Consider the following 12,500-nt stretch of genomic DNA (forward strand, 5'->3'; position numbering starts at 1 on the left):
AGGATAGTAAGGTTGCAGACACTAATGGCACTAACGAGACTGAGCGGGACTCGAACCCCCGACTGGCAAACACCAGGCAAAGACGTTACCAATCAAGCCACAATAGCCCTATGTGAATATTATTCGAAATCAATTATTCGAAAACAATTATTCGGAAAACATTTATTCTAATAAAAAATTGTTATATTGAAATTTATTTAGGACAATTGCAAAATGTTAATTATTCGATATGCAAAAGACTTTATTACAGGTTTTATATCTATAGTACGTTGTCGCAATTTCTTGCTATAGAATAGGCTTTTTATTCTTACTCAATAATATTGTTTTCCAAGTAAGATATATTTTTTATCTACAGTTTTTTTTTACATATGGTAAGTTTTTTTGTCAATTTCTTACTATAGAATGGTTTTTTTTATTATTACTAACAATACTGTTTTCCATGTAAAGTTTATTTTTTTCAAATATCTACGGTATTGAAAATTTTGATCAATTTTAACTTTTCAAAACGGTTTTAATTAAATGCTCATTTACAAATTCACCTTTCGAAGTTGTCTCTCATATATATTTTTTTTTCATATAAAAAAAATTCTAGTTATAAAAGTTCTTTCTTTTATCATAGGAAATCATATAAGGTTGCAAAAGGGGCTTTATTATAGAGACTGATTCTCCACTGCTACAAGAGGTAAAGAGACATTTTTTTTCTACTAAGGTTGAAAAAAACCACGCCTTGCAGAGAAAGATTACATATAGATCTGATCAAATAACGTCTTACAAACTTGGTTTTTGCAAAACTGAGTGAATTAAAAGGTTAATGATAGATTCATTGATGACTGCGTCCTTTTATAATATAGAATATTAGATAAAAAAAAATAGTCATTGTGACTTGAAAGTAAACGATACAAATTTTCTTCTGATAAACATATTCTTGTTATGTCAATGAATCAAGTGACCGTAACTTTTCAACATATCCTTTCCATTGCAAAATAAATTGAAACCCTACTTTTGATTATTGAGTAATTTTGAACTGTAATAATCTGCATACAAAAATTATCAGTCCTCAAGTGATATAACGAGTGTTTTCAAAAAGCCAATAATGCTACTTCAGCCGTCTCCCTCATATTATGAAGAACATCTATATATATATATATATATATATATATATATATATATATATATATATATATATATATATATATATATATGTATGTATGTATGTATATATATATATATATATAGAGAGAGAGAGAGAGAGAGAGAGAGAGAGAGAGAGAGAGAGAGAGAGAGAGAGAGAGATCACATACCAAATGCAGAAGAGGTACACTGTGAGCACCAAGCACCGACTCTGAAGTGAAGTGGGAACAGCGAGTCAAGTCACGCCACGTTATTGTAGTTGAACCTGAGTTTTTGTAGAGAACCTCACATGTTCCCAAAACGTCATTCTGCAAAGGAAAAAAAAAAAACATTAATTCACAGAACTTTTTTATCGTAGGTCATGATATGTCTGGATACTCATGCATAATAGATATAATTACTCATGATTTTGCTCTATACAGAAAGATTCTGCTTGATTTAATGATAATGCAAATAGACATTTAGATCCGAATATTTAGTTCACAAAAGATATATCAATATGGCTTCTTCCATTATTTTTTCCTGTGAAAATTTCTTTTGTGAAAACATTATCTTCAATTACATGAATATGACAAAAAAAAAAAAAAAAAAAAAAAAGTGATTTATTGTTGACACTTAATAAGGAGAAGATTTAATATATTATACTTTCATTACCCAAAACTATTTCATGTGAGATACAAAAACCTCCGGTAATGGTTCGTAGCCTTTCAAGTTCTTTAAGTTTCTTATTTCCTATAAATGCATCTTTTCCTTATTATGTTATATTCCTATCTATTCCCTATACAAATAACTCCCTGTGATATTTTCGTAAAATTCCAAGCTGAAAAAATGAGGAACAGAGATAACCAAGGTGGAGCATATAAATAACTTCTTGGCATAGTTAATTTGATTATGGTTCCTCTTTTACATATAATAATGTTCAAAATCTTAAAATAGAGGACACACGGAACTTTAGCCTACTTTTGAGAATAAAATAAAATTGGAGGAGTAAATAACGGAAAACTTTAGAAACGGAATTTTCAAATGAAACTTTGAATGTAAACAAAAAGTCGTCATCTTAAAATCCAGTGTATTAACTTGTTAGTTTCATTAATAGAAGAATCATCTTAGAATGTATAAGTAAATAAATGAGAGCACATTGATGTGGATTATTTTCAAAGAGGAGCATATAAACAAACATCTTAGCCGAGTAAATTTGATTGGAATTCCTTTTATTACTTCATTTTCTACATATACTAACGTAATGAAAAAATCTTGGAAAGGAGGATATTAAGAATTGTTTAGTAACAAAATATACCCAAGTCCATCTTAAGTTTATTACCATAGCTAAGGTTCATAGAGTATCAGATGAAAACACTGTATTCGAAATGTGACACTATCTATCATTAATTCAGTACGAAGCCTCCTTTTGTAAAAAGAAATAAAAACTGACTAATATAGATTCTAACATTCAAACTTATAAGACTTTAATTTCAACATTACGTTATCTGAATGATATAACTCAACAGTACATTCATTGAACGTATATCTATTAGCTTAGATGTTTCCATTAGGTGAAATAACTCTTTCCATCGTCGATAGTATTAATTTAATCAACAAATCAGTCACACACTCAAGTCTCTCACCTGCGTGTGGTAGGCCATGGACACTGAAGGCAGAGCAGGGGTAAGGAGCGAAGCGAGCGCCCTCTTGTAGTTGAGAGAGTACTGATCTTCCTCTGGGTGATAAAGAATGGAATTCACTCTCCCGCCCAAAGTCTTCACAACTATAGCTCGCCCCAGTCCGGTGCCAGATACCTTGAAAGAGACAGGAAATAAGGTACTCAATATAGCAGGTCAAATCATGAAAGGAAGCTCTTACAAAATCTCAACAATAACAACAAATGCAGCCGTTTCATGACCACTGCAGGTCAAAGGCCTCAGACATGTCTGTATTCATGCTTTACACTTTACACTTACCAGTGGTTCAATTTCTTCGCTGACATCTCTGGCTGTGAAGATCAGCAATGTATCAGCATTGTATCGTGTGGCTTCTACTACAGCTACTCCCTTATAGACTGAGGATCCGCTTATTTTCACTTCAACGTAGTGTTTGAACACAGTAGAGCGGCCAGTTTCAACAACAGCTTCAAGTATAAGATATATCATTATTTTTGTCCTCTTTTCTTAGGTAAATAAACATTCATAAACTTCACTGATCCCTAATTTAAGTTAACATTTACATTATAATACATTTACTGTTAAGTTAATTGTCATCTACAATACTACAGGTATACTGTATACAGTAAATGTTTATAAAATAAACATAGACAGTGAATATATAGAACATTGTTAAAAAAATTTATATGTAAATGAGGATCTATTTCAAATGTTTAAACGAATATTTTTGAAGGATTCTAATTGCTGTATAAAATGTTCACTACTGAAGATCATATAACTACAAAATGTTCACTACTGAAGAACATTTAACTACTAGGAAGAAATATTAATAAATGAGAATCACCAAAATTCCTGAGTCTAAGGCTTAATGGCGTCCATATATTTGAAGTCTTGAAGCTTTTACATGAATAACTTTTCCCAAAAACACGTAATATAATTAAAAGGAAAAATATTTCACTAAATAATCCTTCTATAAATAATAAATTTTCCAAAAACACGTAATATAATTACAAGGAAACTGTTTCACTAAATAATCCTTCTATAAATAATATATTTCCAAAAACACGTAATATAATTACAAGGAAAAATATTTCACTAAATAATCCTTCTATAAATAATATATTTTCCAAAAACACGTAATATAATTACAAGGGATAAATATTTCACTAAATAATCTTTCTATAAACAAAAACTTTTCCCAAAAAGACGTAATATAATTACAAGGGAAAATATTTCACTAAATAATCCTTCTATAAATAATAACTTTTCCAAAAAAAAAAAGTAATATAATTGCAAGGAAAAATATTTCACTAAATAATACTTCTGTAAATAATAACTTTCCCAAAAAAACAATTAATATAATTACAAGAAAAATGTTTCACTAAATAATCCTTCTATAAATAAAAACTTTTCCCAAAAACACCTAATATAATTACAAGGAAAAATATTTTCTTAAATAATCCTTCTATAAATAATAAGTTTTCCAAAAAAACACCTAATATAATTACAAGGAAAAATATTTCACTAAATAATCCCTCTGTAAATTATAACTTTTCCCAAAAAACAATTAATATAATTACAAAGAAAATATTTCACTAAATAATCCTTCTATAAATAATAAGTTTTCCAAAAAAACACCTAATATAATTACAAGGAAAAATATTTCACTAAATAGTCCCTCTGTAAATAATAACTTTTCCCCCCAAAAAAATTAATATAATTACAAGGAAAAATATTTTCCTAAATAATCCTTCTACAAATAATAAGTTTTCCCAAAAACCACCCAATGTACTTACAAGGAAAAATATTTCACTAAATAATCCCTCTGTAAATTATAACTTTTCCCAAAAAACAATTAATATAATTACAAGGAAAAAATATTTCACTAAATAATCCTTCTCTAAATCATTGACGGAATAAATATCTAAGTAGAGAACTCACTTGCAGTAATAGGAGGAGTAAACGCATTCGAAGTCTCTTTGAGGATTAGCAGAAGGAGAATTTGGGCGTAGCCCATCCAAGACCACGCCCATGGGAAACCCATGTTACACCCTTGCTGTCCGTAGAGGTTTCACCGCCTGAAATGTTGAGAAACATTGGGTCTGGTTAATACCTGGATGGGTGACCACTATGAAATTACAGGGTTTAGGAACAGCAACCTCACCATAGAAATACTAGCTCTTTTTTATTGGAGAGAGAGAGAGAGAGAGAGAGAGAGAGAGAGAGAGAGAGAGAGAGAGAGAGAGAGAGAGAGAGATTTGTAAAATCATAGATTTTATTTTTCTTTATATTTACCCTGTTTTCCCTAACACTAAAAATAGAAAAGTTCGTGTTGCAAGTTTTATGGAATATAGATTAGAATAGTTCTTCTTCAAGCTCTTTCGTGTCAATATTTTGTGCAAGTTTACGTGAAGTTGCTATGGATCTTCACAAACTTATTATTATTATTATTATTATTATTATTATTATTATTATTTTCAAATAGAATAAAGCTCATTAAGGTGACATTAAATAAGGTCCTTTACTCTTGTATTTACTCTTGGTATTTTGATAAAAAGTACAAGATGGCAAAATGGGATCAGGTTCTTCTCTAATCCTTGTAGTAATAGACCAGTCCGCTTTGCTTTGGTCTTTTCCTCCGCAACCATGCTCTAGTAATGGAATACTCACACACAGACATTTTTGCATATTTACCCCAGACTCACTGCACTGCCATGTACAAATACATACACGCTCACAAACGTACACACACACACACACACGAATATATATATATATATATATATATATATATATATATATATATATATATATATATATATATACACATATGTATACGCATAGATATATACATATATATATATATATATATATATATATATATATATATATATATATATATATATATATATATATATATATATATATATATATATATATATATATATATATATATATATAGATATATAGATATATATATATATATATATATATATATATATATATATATATATATATATAAATATATATATATATATATATATATCTATATATATATATATATATATATATATATATATTCATATAAGCCACATATTTCTCTTAATATCAGGATTTTCTCTACCTCGGGATGAAAGACCCAAGAGGAAATCAACATTATGATAATAGCTTCTGGTCGGCCAGGAAATCGAACCCGGACCCAAGAAACTGAGGTCCCAGTGACAACCACTGAACTCAGTGGTTAAGACCCTAGCACTTGCTTCCTCACACAGCCTCTAAAACGTTTACAACGTTTCCAGAAGGTTAAAATCACTGGCTACAACACCACTTGTACTCACTGGACAGCCCCTAAAACGTTTCCAACACTTCCACATGGCTCAAATCACTGACAGTTCTTTCATCTGACAGCATCTATAATGTGTAATACGCTTCCAGAAGGCTAAAATCACAGGCGACAATACCATATTCCCTCACCGTATAGTATCCACAATATTTACACTTCCAGAAGTCTCAAATCCCTTGCAGTTCTTCCCTCAGACACCATCTACCGAGTTTACAACGCTTCCAGAAGTTGCAAATCACTTGCAGTTCTTCCCCCAGACAGCATCTACCGCGTTTACAACGCTTCCAGAAGTCTCAAATCACTTGCAGTTCTTCCCTCAGACAGCGTCTACCACATTTACAACGCTTCCAGAAGTCTCAAATCACTTGCAGTTCTTCCCTCAGACAGCGTCTACCACATTTACAACGCTTCCAGAAGTCTCAAATCACTTGCAGTTCTTCCCTCAGACAGCGTCTACCACATTTACAACGCTTCCAGAAGTCTCAAATCACTTGCAGTTCTTCCCTTAGACAGCATCTAACACGTTTACAACGCTTCCAGAAGTCTCAAATCACTTGCAGTTCTTCCCTCAGACAGCATCTACCGCGTTTACAAAGCTTCCAGAAGTCTCAAATCACTTGCAGTTCTTCCCTCAGACAGCATCTACCACATTTACAACGCTTCCAGAAGTCTCAAATCACTTGCAGTTCTTCCCTCAGATAGCATCTACCGTGTTTACAATGCTTCCAGAAGTCTCAAATCACTTGCAGTTCTTCCCTTAGACAGCATCTAACACGTTTACAACGCTTCCAGAAGTTGCAAATCACTTGCAGTTCTTCCCCCAGACAGCATCTACCGCGTTTACAAAGCTTCCAGAAGTCTCAAATCACTTGCAGTTCTTCCCTCAGACAGCGTCTACCACATTTACAACGCTTCCAGAAGTCTCAAATCACTTGCAGTTCTTCCCTTAGACAGCATCTAACACGTTTACAACGCTTCCAGAAGTCTCAAATCACTTGCAGTTCTTCCCTCAGACAGCATCTACCGCGTTTACAAAGCTTCCAGAAGTCTCAAATCACTTGCAGTTCTTCCCTCAGACAGCATCTACCACATTTACAACGCTTCCAGAAGTCTCAAATCACTTGCAGTTCTTCCCTCAGATAGCATCTACCGTGTTTACAATGCTTCCAGAAGTCTCAAATCACTTGCAGTTCTTCCCTTAGACAGCATCTAACACGTTTACAACACTTCCAGAAGGCTAAGATCACTGGCTACAACACCACTTGCACTCACTGAAAGTGTCCATAATGTTTACAACACTTCCAGAACGCCAAGATCACTGGCTACACCACTTGCACTCACTGCACAGTCTCTACAATGTTTACAACGCTTCCAGAAGGCTAAGATCACTGGCTAAAACACCACTTGCACTCACTGCACAGTCTCCACAATGTTTACAACGCTTCCAGAAGGCTACGATCACTGGCTTAAACACCACTTGCACTCACTGCACAGTCTCCACAATGTTTACAACGCTTCCAGAACGCTAAGATCACTGGTTTCAACACCACTTGCACTCACTGCCCAGTTTCTATAATGTTTACAACGCTTCCAGAAGGCTAAGATCACTGGCTACAACACCACTTGCGTTCACTGCACAACTCCACAATGTTTACAACGCTTCCAGAAGGCTAAGATCACTGGCTTCAACACCACTTGCACTCATTGCACAGTTTCCATAATGTTTACAACGCTTCCAGAAGGCTACGATCACTGGCTACAACACCACTTGCACTCACTGCATAGTTTCCATAATGTTTACAACGCTTCCAGAAGGCTAAGATCACTGGCTTAAACACCACTTGCACTCACTGCACAGTCTCCACAATGTTTACAACGCTTCCAAAGGTCTCAAATCCCTTGCATTTCTCCCTCAGATAGCATCTACCACTTTTACAACGCTTCCAGAAGGCTAAGATCACTGGCTACAATACCACTTGCACTCATTGCACAGTCTCCACAATGTTTACAGTGCTTCCAAAAGTCTCAAATCACTTGCAGTTCTTCCCTCAGACAGCATCTACCGTGTTTACAATGCTTTCAGAAGGCTAAGATCACGTTACAAAACCACTTGCACTCACTGCACATTTTCCACAATGTTTATAGTACTTCCAGAAGGCTCAAATCACTTGCAGTTCTTCCCTCAGACAGCATCTACCGCGTTTACAACGCTTTCAGAAGGCTAAGATCACTGGCTACAACACCACTTGCACTCGCTGCACAGTCTCCACAATGTTTACAATGCTTACAGAAGGCTAAAACCACTTGCAGTTCTTCCCTCGGACAGCATCTACCACGTTTATAATGCTTCCAGAAGGCTAAGATCACTGGCTACAACACCACTTGTAGTCACTGCACAGCTTTTACAATGCATGTTCAAAGGGATAATGTGTTGGCAGCATCTGTCGACTCTTAGTGGTCACCTATCCAACGACTGACAAAACTCAAGCCTAACAGAAATAGAGGTTGCTTCAGAAGTGTATGATTTTTTAGGCCAAACTCCATTCTAACCTAATCAAGCTTTTGGTTAAAGTATTGAAACAAAAAACAAGTGAACGACAAATCTCTCTCTCTCTCTCTCTCTCTCTCTCTCTCTCTCTCTCTCTCTCTCTCTCTCTCTCTCTTCAACGACAGTTCTTTAGGAAGAAGTAGAGAGAGAGAGAGAGAGAGAGAGAGAGAGAGAGAGAGAGTGCGAGAAAAAAAGAAAGAAAGAAGAAGAAGAAGAAGAAGAAGAAGAAGAAGAAGAAGAAGAAGAAGAAGAAGAAGACGAGAGAACAAATCTAGTCAATGCATTTTTCCTGTCTCAAAAAGAAGGCAAACATCGTCCTCCGAGCGAGAGATGAAAGCGATCCCGTAATCATAACAGAGATAAGGAGCGATAAAAGAAAGACAGTCCGACCTGAATTAGCTGTTGAAGCAGAGTGGATGCTGTTGGCAACGCTTGAAGAGATTAGATAAGCCGGTCTTTTCGTTTGATCGGCTAATACGATTGGTTAGATTTCATTCGATAACGAAGAATTGTTTGACGTATAAAAGTAAAGTTGATGACGGAGAGCTGATAAGTGAGTGTCCTACATAATGTCCTAAATTCTCAGTTTTGATTAAGGAATTTTATATTCATCTTTAATATTGTACAGTAGGCCTACCTTATTAACTAATTCCTAATTATGGAGGACTATTCTTAACGCATAAATATTAGTCGAAAATTCTCCGTAAAATCATATTGTTCATAGCCGTATTTCAGCAAAATACAGGTGACCGTAATTTTACTTTACTTTGTTATTATCTTTTACGTGTTGCTGATCGTAATATCTCCTTTACGTCAATATATCCAGTTTTAAAACAATAAAAATCCTGAAATAAATGTTGCCAGACCTTTACCGTTTTTTAATACAAAACTTTATCAGTGTTATTTTTCCTGTTCTGAGTTGGGATACCTTCACGTGGTGAAAGGGTTTATGTATCGGCATAATCAGCAAATCTGTACTAGTCCGGGCCGCCTATACTAGCCTGGTTTGCTGTGAGCGATCAGACAAAAATCGCCCACCTTCACCAATCCATAGTGGCCAACGTGGTGATTAAAACTGGCAGACCCACAGACATGAATTGTTATGTCTGAGGCTTTTGTTCTACAGGATTGTGTTATTTTCACAATCCTTAAACCCTATTTCAAGTGATCACTATGCCATCATTTTCCATGTAACGGTGTCATAATACGTGATTTTATACATGATCATGAGAATAAAAGCTCAGTTTTAACAGACCTTTCTACTATGTTCACTTTGTTCAATGTCCTTTAACTTCATATATAAATATACGCAACACAGTAGTCCTTGTATAGTTTCCTAAAAACAATATTTTTATCAAGCATAGATAGTGTCTAAGAATACTCTTGAAACAATTGTTCTATAGTGTTGGGTAGTGCCATAGCCTCTGTATCATGGTCTTCCACTGTCTCGGGCACATTATTCTATCTAATTTCTCTTCCTCTTGTTTTGATAAAATTTTATAGCTTATATAGAAAATATTCATTTTAAAGTTACTGTTCTTACAATATCTTATTGTTCTTTGTTTCATTTCCTCCATCATTGCTCAGAATCCATGTATAACGTTTAAAATGCTTCCAGGAGACTAAAATTGCAGAAAGATCATTGCTCAGTGCTATTTTCCCTGTTGGGGCCCATGGGGTTATAGCATCTTGCTTTTCCAACTAGGGTTGTAGCTTAGCAAGTAATAATAATAATAATAATAATAATAATAATAATAACAATAATAATAATAATAATAATAATACCTAAACACTACACTATAGTTGCACGCAGTGCCCTGGTGCTTCATAAATTCTACTAGCCTCACAAAAACACCAATTGCATTTCTGGACGTCAAAAGAAATCAAGTCACAAAAATTCAGATTTATTCTTTGGAATTTTCTTCTTTCAATAAGTTTAGATTCTCTAATTCGCCACATCTGGTTATAAAGTCACCTTTAATTTGATGTAAACTATTTGTTAACGCAGCTGTCCATGTCTCCGTTAGATGAAAGACAGCGAAAGAAGCAAAAATCTATTTGATATTTGCATATGATTTAACGTCACAGTTACTGGACTAACTGTTTCATTAATGGCCTTCTCTCACGTTTATACCCAGTCTTTCTGGCTCTCCATAATTAATGATACTTTTATGATTTTTTTTTCTGTTTAAGTATTGGGTATTTACCTTTACTGGAAAGAAATTAAACCACTTCTCCTCAAACTCGTAATCTAGGTCACATTTTCCCTCTTGCCTTGCAAATTACGCATATATATATATATATATATATATATATATATATATGTATGTATATATGCATATATATATATATATATATATATATATATATATATATATATATATATATGTACACACACATATATATATATATATATATATATATATATATATATATATATATGTATATATACAGTATATATATATATATATATATATATATATATATATATATATATATATATATATATATATATATAGATAGATAGAGAGAGAGAGAGAGAGAGAGAGAGAGAGAGAGAGAGAGAGAGAGAGAGAGAGAGAGAGAGAGAGAGATTTGAATGTGAGTGCGTGTGTAGATATAGATGCATAGCTAATAGAAATTGTAGAGCCAGCACTACTTTATGGGAGTTAGGTATGAATGCTCATTACGAATGAAAGAAATATAGTTAAAGCTGTTGAGGTAAGCTGTTTACATACTAAGTAAAGTGTAAGACAAAATAATACTTTGATAAATTTGGAGACGCGTTAAAGGGTGGACTTAAGGTTTGTATAGATGGTGTGAAAATGTCTTTATATCCAGGTTGTAGAGACTGTGCAGTAAGTGCATGAGGTGTTGTAGTCAGTGATATCAGCCGTCTGGAAGAGTTGTAAACGTTATAGAGGCTGTGTAATCATCAAACATTCTGCTGGACTCACCAGGCACTAGAAAAGATGTAAGACCCAGACCTACATAGCTTTGGACTCTGAAGCGTGAATTGCGAAATGATGATTGGGAATACAAGATTGTCTGTAAGATACAGGTGAGTGGCGCAGTGTGTGTGGGTTATTTTCATGAGTTTCTGGTGCGCCTTCAATGTACAAATATGACCAATGTTGAAGTTTTACTTCATGGGGTATGTTCAACAACGATTAGTGACCGTTTAGTTGCTTTTAATTTGTGGAAACGACTTACTATGGGCTAAATATTCTAAAGGCTTTTAAAGGCCACTCAGGAATGGCAGAGACTAGGGACAGTGACATTGCCTTATCAAGCAGGACAATGCCCTAGAGACTGACCATATACATATGATCAGCGCCCAAGTTTCCTCTACACTCAAACTAGGACCAAGGAGGACCTGACAATGGCTGCTGATGACTCAGCAGACAGACCTATAGGCTCCCCCCAAACCCCCCATCCTTGGCTCACAAGGATGGTGAGGTTGCAGCGACCAAAGGAACTAACGAGTTTGAGCGGGACTCGAATCCCAGTCAGGCGATCACCAGTCAGGGAAGTTACCACATCGGCTACCACACGCACATACGTATACACACATGTTCAACCCTTCCCACCCCTTCCATCTTTCCTAACTACAAACCCTCCCACAATGATATGACTGCAGTATATCCTCTCCCCTACCCGAGGGACGGAGGAGACTGAGTAGCTATACGTCTTGCCGCTGAGTGTAACCGGAAATATATATACATATATATATATATATATATATATATATATATATATAGATATATATATATATATATATTATATGTATATATATACTGTATATATATATATATATATA

The 12,500-nt window shown here is 34.3% G+C and overlaps 1 protein-coding gene across 1 annotated transcript in view; it reads right to left on the minus strand.

The window, feature by feature from the left end:
- LOC137615757 (uncharacterized) overlaps positions 1-12,500 on the minus strand; it is an 81,801-nt gene that overhangs the window by 68,732 nt on the left and 569 nt on the right. Inside the window, 4 exon segments of the mRNA XM_068345467.1 lie at positions 1,302-1,439; positions 2,757-2,927; positions 3,090-3,256; positions 4,731-4,867. Coding sequence (XP_068201568.1) covers positions 1,302-1,439; positions 2,757-2,927; positions 3,090-3,256; positions 4,731-4,833 — 579 coding nt within the window. The 5' untranslated portion in view covers positions 4,834-4,867.

Source organism: Palaemon carinicauda, chromosome 2 (assembly GCF_036898095.1).
Source record: "Palaemon carinicauda isolate YSFRI2023 chromosome 2, ASM3689809v2, whole genome shotgun sequence".
In the NCBI taxonomy this organism is placed as follows: domain Eukaryota; kingdom Metazoa; phylum Arthropoda; class Malacostraca; order Decapoda; family Palaemonidae; genus Palaemon; species Palaemon carinicauda.